Source organism: Hemiscyllium ocellatum, chromosome 28, assembly GCF_020745735.1.
Source record: "Hemiscyllium ocellatum isolate sHemOce1 chromosome 28, sHemOce1.pat.X.cur, whole genome shotgun sequence".
In the NCBI taxonomy this organism is placed as follows: Eukaryota; Metazoa; Chordata; class Chondrichthyes; order Orectolobiformes; family Hemiscylliidae; genus Hemiscyllium; species Hemiscyllium ocellatum.
Window position 1 is genome coordinate 44,989,012 of NC_083428.1, and position 12,648 is coordinate 45,001,659.

The 12,648-nt window shown below is 40.1% G+C and overlaps 1 protein-coding gene across 1 annotated transcript in view; it reads left to right on the forward strand.

Annotated features, from left to right (window-relative positions):
* The window catches only part of LOC132829244 (scaffold attachment factor B1-like), a 115,756-nt gene that overhangs the window by 72,250 nt on the left and 30,858 nt on the right, over nt 1-12,648 (forward strand). The window contains exons 12-14 of the mRNA XM_060846615.1: nt 1,285-1,409; nt 5,381-5,424; nt 9,631-9,773. Coding sequence (XP_060702598.1) covers nt 1,285-1,409; nt 5,381-5,424; nt 9,631-9,773 — 312 coding nt within the window. The remainder of the gene's footprint in view (nt 1-1,284; nt 1,410-5,380; nt 5,425-9,630; nt 9,774-12,648) is intronic.

Genomic DNA, 12,648 nt, shown 5'->3' on the forward strand with positions numbered 1-12,648 from the left:
CAGTTCAGATAAGTAGAATCTCAGTTGTTTCTTCATCTGATAAAGGGGTTCTTGATTTCTAAGTCACTGTTAACATCTTCAGTAACTAACTTAGCTTACAGACTAGAAAGCTCTGAGATTTTGTTTTTGCCGAGTTAATTTTCTGTTGTTTTAGAGGCAACGCGTCAAGTTAAATGCGTGTACCTGGTTGCTGAGCAAGCTCTTTAGAAATTCCACTCACCAGTCTCTACTTTCATGCTTTATATTGGCAATTCTGGCATGAATGTTAAAATTTGCATCCTAGTTTTCAAACTGTTGCAAGATCTTGCATCTCTCCATCTATAACTTTCAATAGCTGTGAATATGTATACTGTGCACATGTAGCACACTTAAACATACTTGCTTTTATTTTAAAATAAAAACCAAAACAATTTCTTGAAAACGTAATACCAAGTGAACAATGGACTATAGCCAGGAGAAAGTGAGGACTGCAGATGTTGGAGATCAGAGTCGAGAATGTAGTGCTGGAAAAGCACAACAGGTCAGGCTTTGATTTTTGCAGGCAAGAGCCCTTCATCAGGAATCCTTGATCAATAACCCACATCCAGTCAGGTTGAGCAGAAAACAGTGTCATTATTGATAGTTTCTGTTTCAAATACCTGTAATGTGACATTGTCTGACTGAGAGCTGCTGATCTGCAACATTGCCTGCAAACTTGTTAGTTTGCAGGACGTCTAGTTAGTAAACTTGAACAGCTTCCTACTGAATGTAGAGGTTTCAAGTGGTTGACTGTAACAAAAGTGGAAAACGAAGTCATCAATCGAAGGCATCACCTGAAAAGGACTATTTTTCTATACAAAAATAGAGATTGCTGGAAAAGCTCAACAGGTCTGGCAGCATCTGTAAAGTTCCGGTGAATGCTCTGATTAATGGAGGAGGACAGTTCAGAAATTGACCAACCCAGTAAGTTAGTCCAGTATGTTAAAAAGTGAGTGAGTAGAATTGATGCTGACAGCTCCTACCAATCCCTATCCGATGCCACAAGGTCGAATAATTCCAGAAGGTTTTGCCTAACGCTCAATTGAATGTACAATTTTTAATTGGGAAGTACATTGCCATCGTCTTCACTCAGTGTTTGTAGCTTAATGCACATCAGGAACTTTCAGGCATTGCTCTTTAATTACAATTAATTTGGTAGTGTTGCATATTAAGTAGTGTTTTGCCTTTGCATAGTAGATTGACTGGGAGGATGTACATTATCTATCTGTTGATAAGACTTGTTCAAATGATTTGATTCAAATTTAGGTCATCTATCAATGGCAAAAACGATGATCGAAAAGACAGCCAAGGAGATTCCAAAATACAAGACGACGATAGAAGAAAAGACAGAAGGAGAGAAAGGAATTCTAGTAGACAAAGATCACATTCAAGTAAGGGAGACTGCAAAATGTGCATGAGGGAAATTAGGCTGTGTATCACATTAACATGTTATCCCTTGCTTTAATTGAAGTTGAAACTTTACTGCTTGGAAAGTCATTAACGAAGCTGGAATAGGCCATTCATGCCCTTTAACCAAAGATTTGTTATTATCTGATCTGTGCCTCAAACTTCATTCCTAGTATTGATTCCACTTGTGATAGCCTTCATGAAAAATAATTTTATTGATCTCAGGCTTAGGTGTCAATTGAACCAAGCATCTATATCTTTTATGGGTGGGTAGGTGCTGAAATAACAGAAGTTTCAGATATTCAGTACCCTTTGTAGCATCATTGCACTGATAATTGAACTGGATTATTCCACAATCCATTACAAAAGCGTGAATGCCCACTTAAAACAAGGTCACCAATTTCTCTGACTGACTGTTGTATTGCACAAATGCTAGTTTTCATCATTAACAGATAATAGCCCTATTGTAAACAGATTTAACTAGTAACAATTAACAAAGAAAATAAATAATTACTAATCTATGACTCCGAGTGTTCAACAATACCCTTAGAAAACCCAAAATACGTTCACACTCATCCACATATTAATGGAAATAAAATATAAACCAAAAAACACAATTCTGAAGTTCCAAGGGTGGATTAAATTGCCCTTCTCAATTCCTTTTGATTTTGGTAGTGATGACCTGTCTCCATAAAGACACAGTAGTTCTTTGCTTCAGTAGTTGATCTTTCCTTTATACTAGGTTACTTTATAAGTTTCTTAGTTTTTTAAAATGTTTTCACTCAGAGGAGAGAGAGGGAGACATTTTTTTATGCTGGTTCTAGATGTCTGTGTTTGCTTTGCATTTCGAATCTGGAACAAATTGCAGCTGCACCAATCTGGGGGCTGTTTTCGGACAGTTTTCCTTCAACCCGTGGCCCTGGTGCCATTCCATCTTAAAGTATCCACCTCACTGCGTTGAAGCATCATGGTTGATAGGATTGTTAAGAAGGCATACGTTGTATTAGCTTTTATTGGTAGAGGGATTGAGTTTTCGAGCCATTAGGTCATGTTGCAGCTGTACAAAACTCTGTTCTGGCTGCAGTTGCAGTCTTGCATTCAGTTCTGCTCGTTGCATTCTCAAAGATGTGGATGATTTGAAAAGGGTTCAGAGGAGATTTACCAGGATGTTGCTTGGTATAGAGGGAAGGTCTTACGAGGAAAGGCTGAGGGAATTGAGGCTGTTTTCATTGGAGCGAAGAAGATTGTGAGAGGTAACTTAATTGAGGCATACAAGATAATCAGAGGGTTACATAGGGTGGACAGTGAGAGCCTTTTTCCTCAGATGGTGATAGCTAGCGCGAAGGGATGTAGCTTTAAACTGAGGGGTGAAAGATATAGGACAGATGTCAAAGGTGGATTCTGTACTCAGAGTAGTAGGGGCGTAGAATGCACTGCCTTCTACAGAAGTAGATTCGTCAACTATAAGGGCGTCAATTTAAATGGTCATTGGATAAACATATGGATGAACGTAGAATAGTGTAGGTTGGATGAGCTACAGATTGGTTCCACAAGTCATCGAGGGCCGAAGGGCCTGTACTGTACTGTACTGTAATGTTCTGCGCACAACTAAAAATGCGCACCACCTAGTTTTTTTGCAAGTTTGCAAAGCTCTACTGTTTGGAATACCAGGACAATAATTGAGGTCCGTTCTAGATTATAGTCCAAAAAGGAAAAATATGTCATCCATTCCTTTTTTTTTAAAATAGTGCTTTTTGGTTTTAAATCTAAATAGTCCATTTCTAGTTTTATGATTATGCTTACATGTTTGGATTTGCCCATTGGAAGAAGTACTTTTTCTTTCCTGTTAAATAAATCATTCCTCAACCGTCTAAATAAATTCAAGCAAATACAAGCTAAGTTTACGCAACTTGTACCCAGGATTCTGTCTTTTGACTGGAATGAGTGTGGTGGAGGCATTTTGCCTTTGCTGACATTCAGTATTACAATGAAATTATTTTCATTCTTCAACTATATTAGTAGTAGCTTAGAACATACTTGTGACCAACATTTAGAGGTAAAGTTACAGCTTCACAAGTTGTATGCTGTTTGTTACAGCTTGAGAGGTGTTCGGGGACTTTTTCGATTCATTTTTCAATGACTCAAGGTTGAATAGAACGCCACAGATTTAAATTCGCTGGTGACTTAAAGATAAGCAATATTGTAAATTACAAATTAGACAAATTGTTAGACTAGTTGAATAAACAAAACTATGGCAAATGAGCCATCCACTTTGAAAGTAAAAGGGATTGAATGCAACAGTTGATGTTGCATCCTCCAGTGACCAACCTCTGCCTGTGTAAAGGTGGTCGAGAGAAAACTTTCTCCAAATTGGAGGAAGACTTTTTTATTCTTGTACTCCAATTCTCTTACAACAAAGGCCAATTTGGGATTGATCTCCTGAACTGCTTGTGCACCTACAAGCACAGCCACGTCTCTTGGTTTCATATCTTTTAAAAATAATTCTAATTTTCTATTCTTAAAACTAAATTGAATAATTTCACTGTTTCCTAATACAGAACAACCTCAGTTATCCAAATGTCAGGTTATCTGAACAAGATCTCAAGGACCCGTAAAAACATTGAGTTATCCGAACAAAATATTTATTGCCCGTTTCGTTCAGATAATGAAAGTTGTTCTGTATACGAGTATAATTCATTTGCATATTTTACCAAAGCCCAGGATTGAACCAGGCATCTTGAGATCTTCAGTCTATTGCTCTTCCAACGTTGGTGTTTTGGCTGGTTTAGTACATTTGACATCTTTTTGCCCATTCAGTTCACTTGTCTACACATCATAGTAATTTTGTATGTTCATCTTCCAGCTTACGTTTCCATTTAGCTTTGTGTGATCCACAATTATTTTGTGTCTTTGGAAGTCGTGGACATAGATTGCAAAATAGCTGAGGCTCCATCACTGATCCTTGTGACATACCTGCATATCTGATTCTGATCATATTCGGTGCCTGTCAAATTGAAAATGCCCTGTTTCTGCCGCCTTTTTGATTCTTGTCTTAATTATTCCTGTATCCGTGCTGGAACGTTGCCCACAGTTCCTTGAACGCTTGCATATTAGCCTTTTTGTTTGGAACCTGATTTGAATTCCTTTCGAAAACTGAAGTGTACCTCATGTTAGCTCAAGATCTTGTGCAAATTGCCTGATGTAAGTGTCCTCTCCTTTCTAACATTTCAGCAGTGGAAATAATTATTGCTGGTTCACTCTAATAACCTCTGTCACCGTTTTGAACACACCCATCAGTCTTTAACCTTTCCTCTTGGATGGAGAAAAATCCGAACTTCTCCATTCTCTCCACATCACTGCAGCTAACAGGTTGTTTTTATTTCAGTAACTTTCTTTGCGCTTTTTTTTGGATAATTTTGAGCTCCTTCAAGTGTGGTGCCCAGAATTAGAGACAGGGCTATAGCTAGGACCAAGGATCCCCTTTTTTTAAGAATCTTAAGTTTATCCTACCATTTTGAAGATAATCTCCCCTCATTTATCCTGCTAAAATATATCACTTTATGTTTCCCTAAGTTAAATGTCACCCTCATGGTTGCTGATTTGACCAATTTGCCTTTATTTTAAAGTCTGTTCCTGTCCTCATTGTTTAACTTGCGTTTCATCTGATACCATTGAAGTTTGCTTTGTGTAGCCAAGTCCCCGAAGCCATTCATGTAAGATTTTTTTTAAAAAGCATTTATCTGGATTTCGAGGTCTGGAACACCTCGTCCAGACTGAATAAGTGAAGGTAAGTTTACTTTGAGGTTGTTGGTTTGCAAACTATCACTTGGTAAGACGTAGAAACTTTGCTTTTTATCATCCAACAAATAATACATCAAACTTTGTGTAAAATCAAAAGTACATCAGTGAATACATTTGGATGGAGAATGAACTTTTCTTTTGGATTCTTCTGTAGGAAGTCGAAGCTCAGCGAGGAGGAGAGACCGAGAAAGGAGGAGGGTAGGTTCTTGAGCTCTGATTTTACGCTTACTGCGCCTCAATGCGACGGTCCATTGTTGCGAGTTTGGATTGCGTGTGTCATAGCTGAGATGAGTGCCACATATTCTTGCTGCTCTATCACAGGTGAGGAGCATTGTGTTGAACCAATGTGAGCTGTTGTAACATCTCAGGTACTATTCTTGGATTAGGGTTGACTATTTTAAATTTGTAATTTGCTTAGTGTGCCATTTGTTAATTTTTTGGCATTTTTTCCCCTGAAAGTAAGTACAGCAACTTTGTTTTAACAGACACCTTATTAACTAGCACTATTGATAAACAAAAGTGATATACCTCAAATTCTATGAAGTTTATTGCAGTATTCTGTCCAGTTATTATGTTTTTAAAATTTAATTACCGCAAAGTATTATGCTTGTTTGATCAAATGGCCACATGAAATAACAACAGTTTCAATTTTGAGTCAATTTCTCCTCAAATACCATGATGTCCAAGTACTCAGTTGAGGATGCGAGTGAGAAAGCTCTCTGCCAGTAAGAATTATTGAAACAAAGTTGCATTATTGTTTAATCAACTTATGCTGTAAATTAAGTATAATTGTGATTCTTTACACATCATTGATTATGTGGGCCTCTTGATTATCTGGAATACTTGATCAACTGGCACACCCACGGTCCCATTGGTGCCAGTTAATGAAAAGTTGGCTGTATATTTTCTTCGGGTAAAAAATGAGGTCTGCAGATGCTGGAGATCACAGCTGAAAATGTGTTGCTGGTTAAAGCACAGCAGGTTAGGCAGCATCCAAGGAACAGGAAATTCGACGTTTCGGGCATAAGCCCTTCATCAGGAATGAGGAGACTGTGCCAAGCAGGCTAAGATAAAAGGTAGGGAGGAGGGACTTGGGGGAGGGGCGATGGAGATGTGATAGGTGGAAGGAGGTCAAGGTGAGGGTGATAGGCCGGAGTGGGGTGGGGGCAGGGAGGTCAGGAAGAAGATTGCAGGTTAGGAGGGCGGTGCTGAGTTGAGGGAACTGACTGAGACAAGGTGGGGGGAGGGGAAATGAGGAAACTGGAGAAATCTGAGTTCATTCCTTGTGGTTGGAGGGTTCCGAGGCGGAAGATGAGGCGCTCTTCCTCCAACCGTCGTGTTGTTGTGTTCTGCCAGTGGAGGAGTCCAAGAACCTGCATGTCCTCGGTGGAGTGGGAGGGAGAGTTAAAGTGTTGAGCCACGGGGTGGTTGGGTTGGTTGGTCCGGGTGTCCCAGAGGTGTTCTCTGAAGCGTTCCGCAAGTAAGCGGCCCGTATATTTTCTTGTCTTAAATATCAGTGGAGTGGTTAAGCTATTTTGTTGTTGGAGCTCAACTTGTAAAGTGATATTAGTTTCATTTTAACAATCAAATAAATGTTAAATTTAAATAGTTTAGAACAAGCTATAGAAAGTTTTGGGGCTGCGACTGTGGCATTTACCTCCAGAGTTAGTGGTTAGAACAGAGAGTATGTTTACAATTTGTTTGAATGCTTGGAATCTGAGGAGCAAGGATGATGGGTTGTGGGCTTAGGGGTTATGATGTCATTGCTTTCATTTGAAATATGATTGAGGTTGGGGCATAATTAGCAGTTCAATATTCCAGGGTCAGACATGTCAGGGAAAAAAGTAGAAGAGGAGGTGGTGTTGCAATTTTAGGAATCGATTACAGCAACAATTAAGGATGGCATCTTAAGGCTTCTCAGTGAAACTTCTGGATAGAATTTAAAAATAAAAAGAAAAGCAATCAGGTCGTTGGATCGCTGTATCACAAGTGTACTTTAAGCGCCATTACTGTTGGAGATAGCAGAGCAGATATGCAACTAAATTTCAGGGAGATTTAAAAGTAATACAGTTGTAATAGCAGTGGATTTTAGCTTCCCCAGCAATAACTGAGGTCATCACAGTGTGAAAGATTTAGAGGGAGCAGAATCCTTAAAATGCATCCAGGAGAGTGTTTTAAGCCAGTATGTAAAAGACCTCATAAGAGAGGGCGCAAAGCTGGGCAAGTAGTTTAAGTCTCAGTGGGGGACCATTTGCATATTGCGATTATAACTCACTTGTTATGAAGAAGGCCAAGAATGGGCCCAAAATAAAAGTATTTTAAACTGGAGGAAGACGGATTGTTAATAAGGTCAGATGTAATTTGGCCAGAATGGACTGGGCACAGTAATTTTCAGATAGATTTGTCTCGGAAACATGAGAGGAAAAATGAAATATGGACAATACAGGGCCAAGATGTTCTGTTAAAGAAAAGGAATGGGGCCCTCAAATATTGTGAACCCTAAAGAAATTAGTATTAACAGAGACAAGGTTCGGAGTAGTCTGGCAGGTTGAACAGTAGACACATCTCCAGGGCTGGATAAAATGTAACCAAGGTTGCTTAGTGGGATGAGGGAGAAAAAAGGCAGGGGCACTGGCAAAAAAGTTTCAATTCCTGTCTGACTGTAGGAGAGGTACGAGAGGACAGGTGATGTGGTACCATTATTCAGGAAGGCAGGAAAAAATAAACCAGGTAACCACAGGCCAGTTAGTTCAACCTGGGAAGCTATTGGAAGCTATTCTGAGGGACAGATTAATCTGCACTTGGAGAGGCAGGGATTAATCAAGAGCAGTCAGTGTGGTTTTGTTAAGCGAAGGTCATGTCTAACCAATGCTTTGAAGTTTTCAAAGAGGTGACCAGTTATGTTGATGAGAGCAAGGTTATTGATGTAGTCTACTTGGACTTTAGCAAGGCTCTTGATAAGGTTCTACATGGGACTGATAGCAAAAGCGATGAGCCTGTAGGATCCAAGGAAATTTGGCAAATGATCCACAGTCGCTTGAATGGCAGGAAGCAGAAGGTCGGAGTTGAGGGCTGTTTTTCCACCTGGAAGTCTTTGTCCAGTGGTATCCCACAGGGGTCAGTGTTGGGACCCTTGTTTATTGTTTATATAAATTATTTAGACTTGAATGTAGGACAATTGGTCAGGAAGTTCACAGATAATACAAAAATTAATGTAAATAGAGAGGATAGTCTTAGTTTACAAGAGGATACAGACAAGCTGTTCAAATGGGTTGATCAGTGACAAATGGAGTTCAATCCCAATAAATGTGAAGTGATCCCCTTGGACAGGCATATGTGATGAATGCTAGGACCCTGGGAAGAAGATTAGACTAGATCCCCAACAGTGTGGAAACTGGCCCTTCAGCCCAACCAGTCCACCCAGACCTATTTCCCTCTGACTAATTGACCGAACATAATGGGGCAATATAACACGGCCAATTCACCTGATTTGCACATCTTTGGACTGTGGGAGGAAATCGGAGCGCCCGGAGGGAACCCACGCGGACATAGGGAGAATGTGCAAACTCCACACAGACAGTCACCTGAGGCTGGAATCAAACCTGGTACCCTGATGCTGTGAGGCAGCAGTACTAACCACTGTGCCGCATCAAAGGAATCTTGTTTGTACCATAAAGTATCTGGTCAAGTGGACAAAGTGATTGAGGATAGTTAGGATACTCGTCTTTATTAGCCAAGGCTTATGATTTAAGAACAGGGAAGTTATGCTGGAACTGTATAAAATGTTGGTTAGGCCACAGCTAAAGTATCTTAGACGTTTCTAGAACCCACATGAAATGTATGTGATTGAACTGGAGAGGGTGCTGAGGAGATTTTCCAAGATGTTGCATGGTTTGGAGAGTTTCAGTTCAGAAGACAGATTAGACACACTGGAATTTTCTTTTCCTTAGAGCAGAGAAAATTGAGAGGGGGCATGATTGAGATATATAAAATTGTGGGGCATAGATAGAAATGAATGTATCCCCTTAATGGAGGGATCAATGACCAGGGCATAGATTTAAGGGAAGAGACAAGATAGTTTAAAGGTGGTGTGAGAAAAATATTTTCACCAAGAGGGTGGTGGGAATCCGGAACTTTCTGCCTGTAAGGGTAATAGAGGTAGAGCTCTCATGACATAAGAATTATTTAGATATGTACTTGCATTCCAATTGCTGGAAAATTGAGTTAGAATAGTTAGATGGTTATTTTCTGACTGGTGTGGATGCCATGGGTTTGAAGGGCTTTTCAGTGTGCTGTAGCTCTCTGTGATTCTCATCAAAATTTTATATTTTGGTGGGGAGAGAGGAGCTTATTAATGTACCAATGAACTGAGTCTAACCATACTTTATTTCTGTGGGATAACAGACAAGGTCCAGGAGTCAACATAGACGATCTCGCAGCAGAGATGGAGGAAGGGATTACATATCCTTTGATAAAATGATTGCACTAAGAGAACGAGATCGCCATTGGGACTATAAGAGGGATGACTGGGAAGTTGAGAGGCACAGGTCTGTTCAACTTACTGAATTTAAGATTTCAGCTATAAATTTTATAATTTCCCTGTTAATTTAAGCACAACTTTTAAAAGGTCTGAGGGAAACAGTTCAAAATAGATAGCAACACTACTGACAGCTTGACTATTTCTCACCTCTCCCATCCTTTCGTTTCACTTCTTTAACTCAGGCCTTTAATGAGGTGAAATATTTACTTCTTACCTAACCTGCAGCAGAAGTTGAATTTGTTACTGAGGTGCTGAAAATGTGCACAGTTGAAAATCACACAATGCCATGTTATAGTCCAACAGGTTTAATTGGAAGCACTAGTGTTCGGAGTGCTGCTCCATCAGTTGGTTGTGGAGGACACTATTGTAAGACACAATTTTTAGCAAAAGTTTACAGTCTGTTAGAATGACCATGGTCAGATGAGAGACTCAACAAACAATCAAGGTATTTTTCAATGTATAGTTTGTTACATCATACTGTAAACGTTTGCTGTAAATTCTGTGTCTTACAACTGTGTCCTCCACAACCACCTGATGAAGGAGCGGCGCTCCGAAAGCTAGTGCTTCCAATTAAACCTGTTGAACTATAACATGGTGTTGTGTGATTTTTTAACTTTGTACGCCCCAGTCCAACACCAGCATTTCCAAATCATGAAAATGTGCACTTAGCATTGCTTATAAACGATGATGAAATCCATTGGTGTTTGCCAGAGACTGGATGGAATTGGATTGCCGGAGAAGTACTAATCTCCTGTAAATTTGTAAGATTTCCAGAAACTCTGGTAGAATGGGGCTTGTCTTGGGTTTCTGGAGATCTGCTGCAGGTCAGGGGTCTGGGTGGAATGGTTTTTGGAGAGTCTGTGTGGAACTCACTGGGCCAAATGGCCTACTTCTACATTTATAGGGATTCTATGATTCTAAACACGCAAGTTTTAAAAAAATTAATAGAAAGTTGCTGAAGCTGAGTGAAGATTCTGTCAAGGTATGGAAGCAGTTTTGACAAATGTATTGTATGGCCAGTGTTTATTCTGGCTCAGTACTTTGCTTCATTGGTGTGATTGCTGATGATCCAGTTTCAAGTCAACAGATAGTTCTGAATGGGGTGAACATTTTATGTTGCTAAAGAAACCACGCTAAATTTGTCAACAGTTCAGTTTCGAGCTTGTGTGTGTGCATGCGCACATGCATGGTGGGGTGTGTGGGTGTGGGTGTGGGTGTGTGGGGTGGGGGGGACTTGGGGTTATGGGTGTCTGAGAGAGTATATGTGTGAGAGTGTAAAGGGTTGTAAGTTTGAGAGGTATGAGTGTATGTGTGAGCATATGAGAGAACTTGTGTATGAGAGAGTCTGTAGGAGTGTGTGTGTGTCTGTACAGACAGATGCACACAGGCACGCACGCGCACACAGACAAGCATACACACACATACAAACTTCTACACATGCACACAACCCTGCAGAGAGAGATACACACATGCACATCTACAGAGAGACATACTCACACAAGCTCTCAAACTTACAACCCTTTACACTCTCTCATAAGCAAGCTCTTTATCGTATGCTCACCCATACACTTCCACCCTCTCTCAGACACGCACCCTGTCACAGACTTACATCCCTTTACACTCTCACTCACATACACACAGACACTCAAAAACACTCATAACCTCCTCCCCCAACACACACCCACATGTGTGCATCTGTGCACGCGCACGCAAGTTTGTGGGGTGAATTTGTACGTGCAGAATTACATTTTATTTTGCTCAAAAACTGCATGAATCTATGTAAGATTCTGTAAATTTTTTTTAGATGAGTATCAATCTGAACATTGTGGCACAGACAAGTCTCGCACAGGGCAGCTCACATCTTCAGTGCATTATCTGGGCCAAAATGACACCAATTGTTAAAGTTCACTTGAGAATGGAACTTTTTTAAAAAACTTCTGCAATTTACATATGAAAAAAACTGAAACCAATGTTCATTCTAACAGATGATAGACTTAACAAACAATCCAGGTCCTTTTCAATATATAATTTCAGTTACGTCATACTGTAAACTTTTGCTATGAATTCTATGTCTTAAGATCTTACACTCCACAACGACCTGATGGAGCAGCGCTCTGAAAGTTAGTGCTTCAAAATTACCCTTTGATTATAACCTGGTGTTCTGTGATTTTTAGCTTTGTACGTCCCAGTCCAACACCAACATCTCCAAATCATGTATGAAGGAAGGACTATTTCCTTTGTTCAGAGACTTCTCGACACGGCTTCACAAGTATGGCGAAGAGTGTTAAGGGTTCCTCCAAAGCTTGTACTTAATAAATTGTAGGAGAAAGTGAGGACTGCAGATGCTGGAGATCAGAGCTGAAAATGTGTTGCTGGAAAAGCGCAGCATGTCAGGCAGCATCCAAGGAGCATGAGAATCAACGTTTCGTGCATAAGCCCAAAAAGAAGGGCTGAAGAAGGGCTCATACCCGAAATGTCGATTCTCCTGCTCCTTAATAAATTTTAGTTGTTCACAGAAGTGGGCGTATTGCCATTGCACCAAGTGTGTAAGAATCTCAAGAAAGAGAACCTAACAACCACCCTTTGCATGAAAAGGTTGTCCCTTACGTACCTTTTAAGTCTTTCCCCACTTACCCTAAACCTAGTTCTGCATTCCTCCACCCCAGGAAAAAGACCCTGTTTATTTACCGTATCCATGCCCCTTAAGATTTTATAAACCACTATAACGTCATTCCTCAACCTCCAATGCTCCAGGGAAAACAGCTCCAGCCTATTCGGCCTCGGTTTTTCGTAAAACCAGTCCCAGATTTCACAAGTAATCAATTCTTGACACATGTTTATAGTTTAAATCAGATTTAGTACTAATTCAGTACAGCAAAATT